Source organism: Danio aesculapii, chromosome 14 (genome assembly GCF_903798145.1).
Source record: "Danio aesculapii chromosome 14, fDanAes4.1, whole genome shotgun sequence".
Lineage (NCBI taxonomy): Eukaryota > Metazoa > Chordata > Actinopteri > Cypriniformes > Danionidae > Danio > Danio aesculapii.
Genome location: NC_079448.1, coordinates 35,019,629 through 35,034,537, shown reverse-complemented (window position 1 = coordinate 35,034,537; position 14,909 = coordinate 35,019,629). Strand labels below are relative to the sequence as shown.

General features: G+C 33.1%; 1 protein-coding gene across 4 annotated transcripts; it reads left to right on the top strand.

The window, feature by feature from the left end:
• Window positions 1–2,122: 2,122 nt before the first annotated feature.
• si:rp71-46j2.7 (uncharacterized) lies at window positions 2,123–14,852 on the top strand. Of its 4 annotated transcripts, XM_056472545.1 has the most exons (16): window positions 2,123–2,440; window positions 4,895–5,000; window positions 6,778–6,991; window positions 7,288–7,430; window positions 8,610–8,769; window positions 9,042–9,097; window positions 9,189–9,388; window positions 9,476–9,583; window positions 9,658–9,798; window positions 9,911–10,018; window positions 10,099–10,257; window positions 12,996–13,581; window positions 13,663–13,726; window positions 13,813–13,991; window positions 14,072–14,160; window positions 14,272–14,852. In XM_056472545.1, the coding sequence occupies exons 1-16, from the start codon at window positions 2,258–2,260 to the stop codon at window positions 14,371–14,373; spliced, it is 2,598 nt and encodes an 865-aa protein (XP_056328520.1). In that variant the 5' UTR covers window positions 2,123–2,257; the 3' UTR covers window positions 14,374–14,852. The 4 variants fall into 4 exon arrangements, with proteins under 4 accessions (XP_056328520.1, XP_056328518.1, XP_056328519.1 ...); XM_056472543.1 differs by having other exon boundaries at window positions 9,192–9,583; XM_056472544.1 differs by having other exon boundaries at window positions 9,189–9,583; window positions 9,658–9,783.
• Window positions 14,853–14,909: the final 57 nt, after the last annotated feature.

Here is a 14,909-nt window from a genome sequence, read left to right as displayed (position 1 = left end):
CCTTGATTAGTTTGATCAGCTGTGTTTGGAGCAAAACTGCAGAGCTGCGGCCCTCCAGGAATTGAGTTTGAGGCCCATGGTGTATGGTTATGAATGTGATGGCATTTGTACTTTATATACCATAGAATAGATGTTTGTGCAGAGGAGAACTGGTCATGTGAAGCTTTTTTTTTCTCTTTACTTCACTTTTCTTCTATTGGTAAAGTTTGTTCCTCGCCACAGGCTTGCTTGGTTTGGGATTTGTGGAGCCGCGCATCGGTGGAGTTTCTCAGTTCCTCTCAGGTGTTTCAGCTTTCAGACATTTACATTACACATAACTTCAATTGTGACAGCTAAACTGAAGCCGCTTCATTTTACTAGAACTTCCTCTATGTTAAGCTGATTTGACAAAATCTATAACAGAGATGCCCAAACTAGGGCGCAAGGCAAAAGTTGGCCCATGGAAACCTTTGATTTGGCCTGCCATCCATCTGAGAAAAGAGAGAGAATGATGGAGATGCTTTAGAGATTGTGAATTCTAATTTAATGTAACCCTATTGTTTGTTTTATTGTTAAAAGCTAACTAAATTTAGATGTTTCAATTAAATGGTGTCAATTAATCAGATTTTGTTTAAATGTACATTTTGTCACCTGACAATTTGGCCAAGCAAATCAAGTCAAAGGCAGATTCTGCATGACTAGTGTATTCAGCATCGAACTCCACTGTGGTATAAATGTGACTGTTTAGGTTTTTATTGCAGTAAGTTATTTAAAAAATTATACTGCATTAGTGAATCCGATTATAAAGTAACGCTTTCTATTTATTTTGAAATATTATTAAATAAATAATTCATTTACATATGGCAAGTTTAATGTAATACAGTTTGGTATATGTACCTTCGGCTCACGGCTCTTAAATGATATTTGGTTTTTGGCCCTTCATACAAAAAAAATTTGGACACCCCTGATCTAAATAGTAAAGTACTATAGAAATAAACAAATTGAATAGGGGTTTACTTTCATTCAGATGCCACCCCCTTCCCTCCTAAATAGTAAAAGGGATCTATATAGTTTCTTGTATAAAAAATCTGTGAATTTATACTGTGAATATGTTTTATTATGAGGGTACAAATTGTAGATTTTTTTATTATAAGTATTTTTTTTTACTCATTTTAATATAATTTGTATTTACATTTGTATTTTAATATATAATTTATTTGAATGAATTTATGGTAATGTTTTTGACTTATTTCATCACATTCTGTATTAATTATTTTATAATTATGACTGTTGATTGTTTAATTATAATAATAATAATACATTCCTAGTAAAAGTAATAGTATTTCTACATAAGTGCGACTCAAAGCGATTCACAAACAACAGACAAACAAGCATTGTAAAATAAACCAACAAACGAATGTATGGACAAATAAAGCAAAATAAACAACAAATATATACTCGGATAAAAGCACACAGGTACACGCATATATACAAATCTCTACACAATGAATTATTGGATTGACTCAGATTTTAATTGCGTTTCTGTTACTCCTAAATTATTTATTTATTATATCTTTATTGCTTTATTAATTAAAATATTTATTGTAATTGCTTTAACTATATTTTAAAGATTTTTTTCTCTCCAAACATTTTCCCTAGGAGTCCTAAAAATACCGTTATAGAAATATATTGAAGAAATGTTGGCAAAGTTAACCTGCTGTTATGCATTTAGGCCTATAAGACTTATTTTTTTCTTTCAAATTCATGAAACATGAACAGGTAATATGTTACATTTTGTGTCACTTCAGGAATAAAACCCTGCATCTCTACCTCTTTGTACAAATGAACTCATCCATAGAGCGCCTCCCTGCGGCAAAGATCAGACAAATAGGATAAATCATAAATTAACTGTTTGCTTTGTTTTATTCCTCATGATGCCTGTTTAAATCAAGTATTTTCATTGTGCTTATTTTATAACATTTTTAATTACATACACCGTAAACCTGCCGCAATTAATTGTTTTTAAAATAATTTGTTTGAAATGGTTTCGTCCAGACACTGCACAGAATACTACGACATATTCAAGTGCACCAATCACATTACAATCCCAAGTTCCTCAAACCATAAACACTTACCTTCCGGTTCTCTAGGCAGTTATTAGAATCTCGTTTGTCTAGATGAAGGCAAGAGTAGAGAGAGTTAAACTGTTGGGTTGATATGAACTAATGAAGAGCTCAAATACGACGGAATTTCCTCCTGAACTTGAACTTTTTGTAAAATGTACACTTGGCGGTGCTTCCTCGCCATCATATTTGTGTTCGTCTGGTACTTCTCAGAGTTTGGGCAGATATGGACACAAGCTTTCTTTTGTTTTTTATGCCTTTTCAATTTCCCTTTCAAAAAGCAAGACCGTGAACGAAGCACTCAGACGGATGATACGCTTGAGGAAACGATTCAACAGGTAACCATCAGTGATTGCTATTTAAAATTATACAGTTTAGTTAATACAATTTCAATTTACTAGAACTTCTATGTTAAGCTGCTTTGACTTAATCTACATTGTAAAGCGCTATAGAAATACAGATGAGTTGAATATGAGTGTATACATTAACGTGTGTAAATTGAGAACATTAGGGATATGAATACTTATGCTGTTATTACTGTCATTATTTGGAACATGTGCATGGAGTTGTTGACATGGTGTAAAATCTGGTTGTCAATTGCTGGTTGACCAGTTTTCAAAACCAGTTTGGTTTCATTAGGATGGGATTACCAGCTGATTCTTGATAATCTCTCATCTAAACAACCATCGTTTCCATCTAAAAACAAAACAAAACAAATATTTTCAACATGGTAATACGACACATGCAGTGCTCAGCATAATTAAGTACAACCCATTTTGAAAATGAATATTTTAATCCATTTCTCAGTGAATATAGGCAATGTATTTTTGTGCATTTTAACAAAACAGATTGATTAAACAGATATATTTATAAAAATAATATTTTATTCACTGAACATATTTAGAAATTGAAGGATAATACTATTAAATTCATGATATATATATATATATATATATATATATATATATATATATATATATATATATATATATATATATATATATATATATATAAATGCAACCTACAAAAAGTAAGTCTTTAAAAAAATTTTACTTCTTGATTTTTCCTCTTTTTTAAAAATTTGCATTTAATATTTTTCTATATAACATTGCTGGACAGGAGTATAAATGTTACTACTTACAAGTTGTAACAGACAGAGGGTTGGTTGTAACACATGCTTAAAAAGGCAGATTTTACACAATTTCAATCCAGTTTACTTTAAATAGTAGCTGTATTTCCTCAGTACTTAACTCATTTTATTTTTTACTCTACATAGCACAGTATTTATTTATTTATTGGATAAACACATTTGGTTTTATTTGGATTATTATTCATTATTATACAATGCATTTATTTGTAGTATTAGCAATAAAATATATATTTTTGTCTATTAAAAAATATTTTCTATTAAAACATTTTATTTAAAAGTTCTCAACATAACCTCAAAATTCCAAAAATATTTTGTTAGTTTAATTGGTGTCCAGCAGTGTGTGGCTTATTTGTAACACCCTGTTACAACTAACCCTGCTGTGTCGTGTTTTTCTCAAAACTGGCTGGCAGTCACTGTGTGTGTTTTACATATTTCAAAATGGTTCCATCTTTTAGACTAGAAGACGGTTATCACAAGAGTATAAGATTTTACTTGGCCTACATACTTCCACAGATTTTTAAAAAGGAAAAAAAATTGACTATAATAAAAAATACTATTATGCTGCAAAAATGGTTTCTCCTGTGTAGACATAGGCCAATATAAGATTCTGACAGTATGATAACCTTGGATAAAAATATCACGGTTTAACGGTTTCACGGTATTGTGATTATTCCTTTAAAATATAATCTTCATAAATGTGTGGGTAAACCCCCCCCCCCACCCCCACCCTTTAAACACAATATATTTTATTTTGAGAAACATTTTGAATTATTTGGAGCAATAAACATGTCAGTCTAAATAATTAAAATGAATCTTTGACTGTTGTCCTAAAAACTAAAATAAAAATAAAAATATAATAAAATATTAAATAAATGTAAAAAAAAATCCTACACATGCTTTAGGAACGGTATTACAGAAAATTTCGTCGGTTTTAAAACCTTGACTTTTCCAAACCATGGCATACCTTGAAACCGGTTATGGTGCCATGCCTACTCCTGTGTTTCTCATCCAAATTTCGCTGAACTTTTACTATAATTGGCAGGAAGACATCTGCCGTCACTGTGGTGAAAACCTCGGAATCATGCCATGGTTAACCCTGAGCAAATACCTTAAAACTGTGTTACATTTTACCCTGCGTTACTTTGTGCCCCGCGCTCCTCCACTAGTTTTTGGACTGTTATCGTAAGTTAATTTAGATAAGCCCCAGATTTGGCTTCAGTGCTGACTAATCTAATGTATATGTACAAATGTAATATTATCTAGCTTCTTATTAAAAATATTAATTTAAAAGATAGGTTTGTGAGGGGTGTACTTGTATATGCTGAGCACTGTTTCTGCAATGTTTCTTGTAAATGGATTAATTAAAAAACACATTGGAAGATAAATTTGGGAAGCATAATCAGCAAAGAAGGCTAACAGCGGAGTTATTAAATTCTCTAGTTAAGACTAGTTCTGGTTCTCACATACAAAAAAAAGCCACCGGACTGCTTTTACTTCCTAATGTCTCCAAGTGTGGTGTCTTTAAGTAAACACAGCAAAACTCTTACTGACCTAATTTTGGTATTGATGAGTCGAATGTCACACATCATCAGTGAAATTACTGGAGGTTATAATACTTTACACCTTAATCATCCTGTTTCAGGTAAAGATAAGTCACATATTGGCCAGCGATGAGACTGATGATGGAGCCGGACAATCTGTGCCTCAGACAACACAATGTCCAAATGTGCACCGGTCACTCCTTCAAGGTAAATAAATCATTTTGTTGCTTACAAGCTTCACACCCACTGAGCATGTCTAGAGATAAAAACCGAAAGAATTCTCATGACACTTTTTGTTTTGTATTTTTGTAGTAAACATGACCGTGTGCTGATTATCAGATCATATGATAATGTTTCATAGGTTTGTGTGGCTGATCTCAGGAAATGCCCTTTTCATGTCTTTACCAAAGTTGGTAGATATACGTGGTATTACAAGCAGGGTTCCCACACATTGACTGACTTTACATTCATTGACTATTACAGGTCAAATACCCTTAAAAACCAATACTGTCTATCAAATAAAAAAACTCTCTTACTCTAGCACTGAATTCTCTGAGCACCAACAAGTTCCTTTGAATAACTAGCACTTCTTGTGTGTATTACCTCGTCTTGCTGAATCTCTGAATGCCTCCTCAATTGTAAGTCACTTTGGGCAAATGTAATGACTAAATGCAAATTCACGTATGCAATGTCAAGTGAGAACAAGTTTGTATCGTCTTTCCTTGTAAGAGATATTGTTTCAGTTTTCATGTGTCAAACACAAGTATGCAAAATAGGTTTTTTTCCATTTAATTTTGGCCATACGACAGAGATCTGATATCCTATTGGTCGTATTCCTCGTTTTGCATAAAATTAAGAACATTCAGTACATCTTATACTGCATTTTCAAATGAGCCTATATTAACCTTTGTGTAGATTTCATTTGAAAGAGCTTATTGGTTCGTGTAACCTATGAATATATGAAATATAAGTATTCTTGCCGTTTGAACTTGGGCATAACTTTCACGTGCCAATGAACCTCTGTTGCCTAAATATTTAATTTAATGAAACATGGAATTGCTTTTCTTGTTAAGATAAGTCATGACCAAATACAAATCAAAGTATTTATTTATTTGACATGGACATCACAATTACACTGGACAACTAAATGCATTTGTTTAAGTGTTTTAGCAAACTTGCTAATTCTCAACACCTGTCCACAGGAGGCTTGACAAAGTGGAAATATAATAAATAAATATACACAACATTATATTTATTTACATAAAACTACTGAAGGCAAAAGCAAAGGCGACATGATCCAACAAACTAACAGTAGACTATTTGTGCAAACACTGCTGTTTTGTTTTTAACCACTTCTTAAGAACACTATTAAAATATTTATATTACTTTCTGATTTTAGGCTAACAGGTAAATCATTCCACAGTTTGGCTCCCTTTACAGAAAAAACAGATTGACCAAAAGAGGTCTTAAACTTTGGCTCGAGACAGTCACCATTAGCAGTTGCCCATGTGACTCTGTGAGAGGTCTGATGCCTACTGATTAGATCAGAAAACAGGACTGGAACATGGTTATTTAAACATTTAAAAACCAATTTAAGATAATTAAACTTTAATAAAACTATCAAAACTAAAAAGGTTGTGTTTACATAAAACTTCACAAAGATGCCAGCGCATAGGCTTTGAGTCCATGATTTTAACTGCTTGTTTATATTGAGTCAATAGGCTTCAATGTAGTTACTTTCATAGGAAACACTAAACATAACGCATAACTAACAAGAATCAAGCAAGCGATGCAGCAAAATAAATGCAGCACAAAATAAATTCAAGCATTTTCAAGGACCTGTATCACTGTTTATTTATTTTCACAAAAATTTCAGGGCCTTGATTTTATTTTTCTTCAGATTAACTCACTTTTAAGGGCCCATGTGAACCCTGTACAAGAGATTACTACAACTGTGTAATTATATGTATGCTTTTTTTTTCAGTGTTTAAAAATGCCTATATTCACCTGATCCAGCCATGGTACAATGTCCCAGAACTTGGTGACAGTCAGCCCCTCCATAGGGCACTACAGAAAGAGTTCACTCTGGTTGTGGAGAAAGTCATTTGTAAGGCCAAAAACTTTGATCTGTCTTCTACCAGTGTGGGTTGTATTCGGATCCTCACTCAACACCTGCACAGTGCAAAGCAGTCAGACAGGTGAACATATTTGTCTTTGTCATCACGTACACCCTATATATTTTAAGGAAATTATGACTTAGTCTGACTAGAGTGACATCATATTGTGGTATTTCTTCTTTTTGCTTTCTTGCATTCTGGAGACCACATGCAGAACTCTGGTCTTATGATTCTTGAGCTCATGTTTTAAAACCTGTGCCAAAACTTATGGACTTTCCATCATAACTCATGACGGATCACCTGAGGCAGTTCCAGGAATATTGCTACTAAAATGAGTCAGTATGTTGATTAGACTTTTTTTTTCTTGTTTACTTTAGGTCTTTAGCGTTCAGTTCAAGGTCTGAGGAAATGGCAATCCTCAGGACTTTCTCTGAAGCTCTGGTGCGAAACCTTTTCCCGGAGTACCTTTGGGAACCAAAACTCTACCAGTGTCTCCTGACTGAGATTCTAGCAACTAAAGGTTTGTCCTACTGACCTTTTACATACTGAAACACTTTCTAAAGATCTTTTTAATGATCGGAACATTCCAAGCATTTATCAGGCATCATTCATTCCTCAGAGTGGGACTGTATCTCTAACACAAACATTCTTTATCACTTATTGCTTCAAGCATTGTTTCAGCACACTTTTACTGTTTAAGTCTTGTCCATCTACATTTTTTTGTGCCTCAGTACAGGGACGTATCAATAAAAACAAAACTGCATTTCATTAATAAATTCTAAATTACATTAATTGGCTGTGTTATGAGTGTTTGTGTGATATTTGTGTTGTGATGTCTGCAACACAATAATCTTATAAAAGTAGATTTATATACATGCAAAATATATTAAATGCAAGTAACTCTTTTGTGACTAAAAATAAAACTTTTGTGGAAAAATACAGGAGAAATGTTGAACATATACTTTACAGGTCAAAAGGGGGTCAGTAGGAGTTTTAAATGTTTAGCTTATCCTGCATTTAAAGCTGCATTTATTTAATCAAAAATACAGTGCAAATTGTAAAATTGTGAAATGTTATTGCACTATAAAATATCGGATCAAAAATTGTTTACAAATTAAATTGAATAATTTAATCCAGTGATTTTTATTTTTTTATTTTATTTATTTATTTTTTTTTAAAGATGAATTTTCAGCTTCATTACTCTAGTCTTCAGTCACATGATCCTTCAGAAATCACTCTAATATTACTTATTGTTATTAATATTATTATCATTATTATTAATAATATGATTAATACTAATAGTAATAAAAGCAAATAATGACTGGAGTAATAATTTCATTTGAAACTACATAAAATAAGTAATAAAGAAATATCTTTATATATATATATATATATATATATATATATATATATATATATATATATATATATATATATATATATATATATATATATATATATATATATATATATATATATATATATATTTACATTTTAATAAATGCCGCCTTAAACAGAATAATTTTATCTAAAAAAACTGACCCCAAACTTTTGACCGGTAGTGTATATTTATGTAAAAAGGAGCAAGAGAAGTAATGGATAATTTGTTATTTTTGTGCAGTACTAATTCGAATACATATTTTTACTAATACAGTCATTTTTATTTATTTTTTTGGTTCCTCCTGGTGTTGTTCTCCAGCACTTGATGTGCTTGTGAAATGCCTTTGTAATCCAGACACCCTGAATCACATGATCGTTTTGCAAATGGACAGAGTAACTCCTAAAAGTTCAGTAGGAGACCTGCTAAACTCCGATAGAGAAGGCACACCATCCTCCACTGGAAGTGAAGAAGCAGAAGTGTAAGTCATCTTAATACTTAAGGGATTTTCACACTGCGGTTTTCACTGGTATAGTGTACAGTGTCAACATTTCACATCAATGACACAGACACGAAATAAGGAATGTCACCTTAGTGTTTATGATTGTACAAAGTGAAAAGTTAGTATATCCATACCTAGGAATAATCATGAATAACCCAAGATTTTAAAGAGTGAAAAGCCCTTTAGTATATTTTTCAATTTCATATGGGTGCATTTTTTGGATTTTAACCTTGAGGATTGAAATTCCACAGATTGACAGACGACGCTGATGATTGTAGGTCTGAAGACATGAAAGAAAAAAAGAAGGGTGATGTAGTTTGCTAATTTGATTTGGGACTAATATATTAGGGTGCAATTTAATAATGTTTTTCTCATGACTTGATTCTCTGTTTTATAAGCAGGTAACAAGATCAAAGAACACTTCTCTAAACTTGTTGATAAGGTCAAAGCAAAGAAAGCCAAAAAGAAAAAACTTAAGAAGATGGAGCAAGAGCTTCTATGTTTTAGGGCTAAATCAGCACGCAGATCTGCTGTCATTGAAGGCGATGGTGCAATCAGCAGAGATGGGTCTATAGGAAGCCTCCTGGATTCGGATTATGTAAGGAAAACCCCAGAAAATATAAACAATGAATTGATTTATGAAGTTCTTGGTGCAGTTGAGTCTCCCTGTGCTTTATTTTTTAAGGACAGCGATGCGGATGTTTACCTTACAACTGTCCAAGAGGATATGATGGAGTTTAAGCTTTCATATGAGATGTGGCGTGTGGGGAAGTGGGCAGTCCGTGTTACAGATGTAAGGTGTACACGGAAAGCTAAACAATGCCGTTTAAGTTGATGTGAATCATTTCAAATAAATAAATGTCATAGGTTGAGAAGGAGGATGAAGAGCTTTGTTTCACTGTTCACCTTGAAGAGAGCAGTAACCCTGAGAATCTCCACTGGGATGTGAAAAAGACCCAGTCAGATATACTTCATTTTCATAGCCTCTGGCAGGTGAGAGAGGAAATGGTGAGAAATTTGTGCATCCCAAACTATTTCGGTGCTTTACTGTAGGTATACTATTTTAATATTTACAAATATTGTAGTTCCCTGCATTTAAAAACAATGTTATTATTTTTAGGATACTTCCTCTTTACCTTCTGTATCTGCAATAGTTGAGAAAACAAAGAAGGAACTTGATGGTGCATATGCAGAGGAAGTTAAATTAGCATTGGAGCACTTTTTACAGGTAAGTCGGCAGACACACTTTTCAAACTTTAAGAGGGAGCTTCCTGTAGAAATAAAGGTTTTCCTCTGGTTTCCTTGCAGGTGTTGGTCTCTGACGAACAGCTCGGTCACACTCAGCCTGTATTTCAGTTCTTGTGTCCGTTTGCACGGCTGCTGAATGATAAGGAACATGAAGGAGGTGTCTGGACTCTTCTGAATGGACTTGCAAGCTTCCTGACTCCTGGCCATGATGAAGAGGAGGTAAAGCCAGACTTTGTGATTAGCTTGTACTAAAATTGATGATGCACTACTAAAATTGTTTGGGGTTGGTGTAAATTGCCATTTTATTCAGCTAGAAGTGATTAAAAATGTATTTAAATTGTTACAAAAAAGTCTGTTTTAGAATACTGGTCTTTGATAATATTGTAAATTAACCAAATTGACCATATTCAGGTTTGGACACACGTCAGCATAGCTATTGTCATCATCAGCATTAAAGACGCAATAGGTGATTGTCTTCAGAAACATTTTTTATGCTGGTTAAAAGTCTCTTTACATTCTAATAGTAATGATTAAAGTAAATGATTTAAATGTATAAATGTACTTAAGGCATATGACTAAAAATGTTCATCCAATTAAAATTTGTCTGGCCGACAATTCCCACAATAAAAGTGACAGCAGAAAAAAACATGCTAAATCAAAACTTTTTCAAATCATGTATCAATATTGGTGTTACTTTTCCATGCTGGAGGAAGGATGACACCATGGCTGAAGTATTTCTCTTCGACAGGTAATGTTATGCTTTAAAACTATTTTAGTCACGCAAAGCTGATGTAGATTGTGTTTTACGAATGGGTTCCATTATATGCACGGAAGTGTTGTTCAGCCACTGAAATCTTCTGGCGAAAGATTAATGTGACTATTTTCAGTTTCGTAAGGTTCCTTTTACAACATCAATAATATAGATTTTTATTTAGTTTACAACAAAACATAAGTAAATAGCGCTATTCCGCCTAGCCTGCTTTATTGAGGTAAAGATGGTTTTATATTCACATTGGTTCATTTTTGAACAATGACAACCCGTGATGCGCTTCCTATATTGTTTACCATGCTACTTTGAGTATACAGTCTGAAATAGCATGTAAGTATGGCTTAGTAATAAGTGTAATTGGAAAAGCACCAAGCATACAGTACTCCCTTTAGGACAGCGTGTGAAAGAGCGAGACCAGCAATCCTTGCATGCATGAAGTATTGCACATTATGACAAGTTTTGCCTGCTGCACAACTGAAAACGTGCTAGATATAATACAGTTCGTCCTTTGGAATTGTAATATTATAAAGTTTTCTAACTGCTACATTACATGGACTTACATGGTTGCACATTTGTGTTATCAGGACACAAAAATTATTAATAGATGTTTGTGGTGCACTAAATTCGTAATTGGAGTGATTTCCGAAGAATCATGTGACATTAAAGACTGGAAGTTAAATCTGCTGAAAATTTAGCTTTGCCATTACAGGAATAATTGAAGATTTCAAAATTAAGTAACTTCTTTTATTACATATATTGAAATAAAGTAAATCAATATATTACAAATAGAAAAAGATAATATAATCTCATATTCCAGACATGGGCAGCATTTATGATACACGTATTTCAAACATGTTTTGAAACGTGCGTTGTTGTCTTGTAATTTTGTAGTTTGAAATTACTGTAAAATACTTTAAGTCTACACGCTGACATAATAAAAATGTGCCCTCTGATTGGTGCTTTCTCAGTTATTTGCCTTGACTTGAGATCATAACAGGAAATTGATTTATATTGAAGAAGTTGGATAATGTTTGGTGTATAGAAGAAAATTGTGCAATACATAATAAATCAAGGTAATACCTACAATGATTAATAAAAATACAAGTAGTATAGTTAATGAAGATGTCTGCCTGTCAAAGTGGGACAATATATGAAGCACAAATATTTAATAAAACAGCAATTCAGTCTATACAGACTAGTCAAAAACACCCGAACCAGGTTCCGCATCAGCAGGATATATATGAAGAGTTTATTTGCAAAAAACGTAACAACATTTTTAGGAATTTTAAGATATCATGTTTTTATTAAAGACATTATATGCAAATTACTAAAACTATGTTTAGTTTTTAGAAATCAGGTATTACATTCAGTATTGAAGAGTCCAATTGCAAAAAAAAATTTATACTTCATACATCACCATTTTAAAATATAAGAATGTTAACTGCAATTGTACAGAGATATGTCAATTTTACTGGCCACACAATGCATGGAAACATAACTGACAGATATAGTACTATGTTCTGACTCATTATCTGCATTGAACTGGACTTTATGTATGAAATTTGTACAAATTTTCTACTAAATGATTAAATGACAAACACAGATATAGATATCTTCTCATGTACAGAAGGAGTAGAGTTGAACAAGATGGCAAAGAATCAGCTAAAACTTGCACAGGGAAAACAAACATTGTTTATTCACCAAGTTAGTTTAATGGTGAAGGGATTTAATATGATAAGATTTGCAAAGAAGGTTCGTGCTAACTTGTAAAAGTATTTTGTAGTATTTTTAAAATACAAAAGTACAGTATTTTATTTTGATGCATGTTTTGGCTGCTGTATTCTGTAGTTTATTTTGATACACCTAAAATTGAGGTATTGGTATTTTATTTTAAAATACATTTCAATGTATTTTCGCCTGTCCCTGTAAATTTGGCCAATATACATGCAGTCTGAAAAAAGAAAAATATGGACAAACCGAACAGCTGGGTTTTTACAAAAATCCAACATTAAAGACTTGATATCTCGTCCAAATATATTGTGTGTTCATATATAACTAAACCAAATATATTGTAAATATATAACATTCATTTAGCTAGAAGTGCCTTTGAGTGCCAGAATCATGTAAATGCTTGGGAATGCTGCCATCATGTGGTGATGTATTTCATTTGTACTATGTTATTTCCCAGTCCCATAACTCCAAAGGAGAGGATAAGGCTGATGAAGCAGGAGCCTCAGGATTTCACACTGGACCGACAGCACAGCCAGCCTGCATCGACACAGTTGAGGAGCCAAAGGGCAGCATTACAGAGGGGCCACTGTCTACAAAGTTTTCAATCCCTAATGAAGAGATTGACCCCTTCAGAAGTAGAGAACAAGATATGGACGACAACGATGATGATCAGGATGTGGTTTCTGATGGACAGGACAGTCTTACAGAAAGCTTGGATAGCTTTGTTAATAGGTCAAAATTAGTCAATCCTACTGCATATTCCAATGACATCTCAAGCTCAGTCACAGGTTCTACTGAAGCCCTACAGATTGACTCAGGCGATGGCATTAGAAGTGCTCAGTCTGGGAGTAAAACACACAAAAAAGAGAAGTTGGCTAGCAAAAAGTCAAATGGACCCCAAAAGTTCAAAGTGAAAGAGAAAACTGGACAGCTCAAGGAAGAGACTGCAAATCAGCCTCAAGCTCAGAAAAGGGAATCCCACTGCAACTGGGAGCAGGTTGAAGCCACTAAAGCTGTATTTGATTTATTCAAGGAAATAACTGGTATGATTTCATTCCTTTGTGCTGTTTGGCCCTTAGGGTTGACTAGAAATGAAACTAAAAGATTTTGTTTTCTCTTTTCAGGTAATTCTGTCCTCATTAACATTGTTGATGCCATTCTAAAACCAGTCCAGCCTTTGGTGAAGAAGTAAGCCATTTCATATCTATCCAAAACATGTCTACTCAATAGGTTGTTTGGGTCTACAGCTAAAGATAAGCATTCTTCCAATGCAGGAAAATAAACAGCTTTTTAAAAAGGATGCATCCCACTGAAGCTCAGATTGCATCCTACATCGACAGTTTCCGGGAGACGATGTGGCCAGAGGGAAATTTACCTCCTACCCAGCCACCGAGGGAAAGCGAGGAGAAAAACGAGACAAAGGAAAAGGCTTTGCAGCTTATAAATTCAAAATGTATGTACACATTTTTCTCATGCCTTAATGTATGTCTTTCATATTATGCTTCTTCATTCTAATTGTTGTGGTGGTTTTAGATTCAAACTCTCTGATCCTCAAGAAGACAGATGTGGAAACTGTGTTTAAGATCTTTCAGGAAGCTGAGGAAAACAAGAAGCTGGTCTATGTAAGAACTCTAACTATACAGATTGTTATTACTTATCTTTTTTGTTTAAAATAAATATCCAATAAAATTATATCAATATTTATATTTTATATTCTTTGTATATGTCCACAGATGCTGCTTTCATACATTTTAAAGCAGTTCCTGCCAGGAGAGCCTGCATTCAGTGCAATACCTCATCTAACTGAATCTAAATCTAAAGATTTTGTTTCATAATAGGTGTTTTTATGTATATATTTTAACAATGGCAATTGTTTTTAAAATGTGCATTATTTAATATTTTATATAAATATTCTATGTAAAATGTATTCTCACATACCTCAGAGAGGTCAGCCTTTCACTTTACTGAGCAGCATGAACATATTTTGTATTTTGCAATTATGTAGCCTTTTTTAAACAAATGTACTGTGATTATGTTCAGCAATGTCACTATCTTGGGTGTATATCTTAAACATCTTTTTTTTTTAATCACTATATATTTAAGTTCACTTTTTGTTTTGTACCTTAAAATTGTACACTGTGAAGAACTGTTTATTCTATATATTTTTTTAAACGGCACAGGTTAACTCAGGACAAAAAAAAGATAATGGGATTATTTTACTTACCATGATTTTACAAGACTGCAGTATCAATACAGGGTCTGTGAGGAATGTATTAGAATAATAACATTACCAATAAATATATTTTACTACTAACTGCGAGCCCTTTTATTTTTTACCGTTCACTGTAATACAAGCAGCTCTAATATATGT

Excerpts from the sequence above, each read along its gene's own strand:
- si:rp71-46j2.7 (XM_056472542.1), top strand. The coding sequence starts at position 2,258 with ATGTACACTTGGCGGTGCTTCCTCGCCATCATATTTGTGTTCGTCTGG. Across the intron at positions 2,441-4,894 it reads TTGAGGAAACGATTCAACAG|GTAAAGATAAGTCACATATT; the intron begins GTAACCATCAGT and ends ATCCTGTTTCAG. Across the intron at positions 14,161-14,271 it reads AAAACAAGAAGCTGGTCTAT|ATGCTGCTTTCATACATTTT; the intron begins GTAAGAACTCTA and ends ATATGTCCACAG.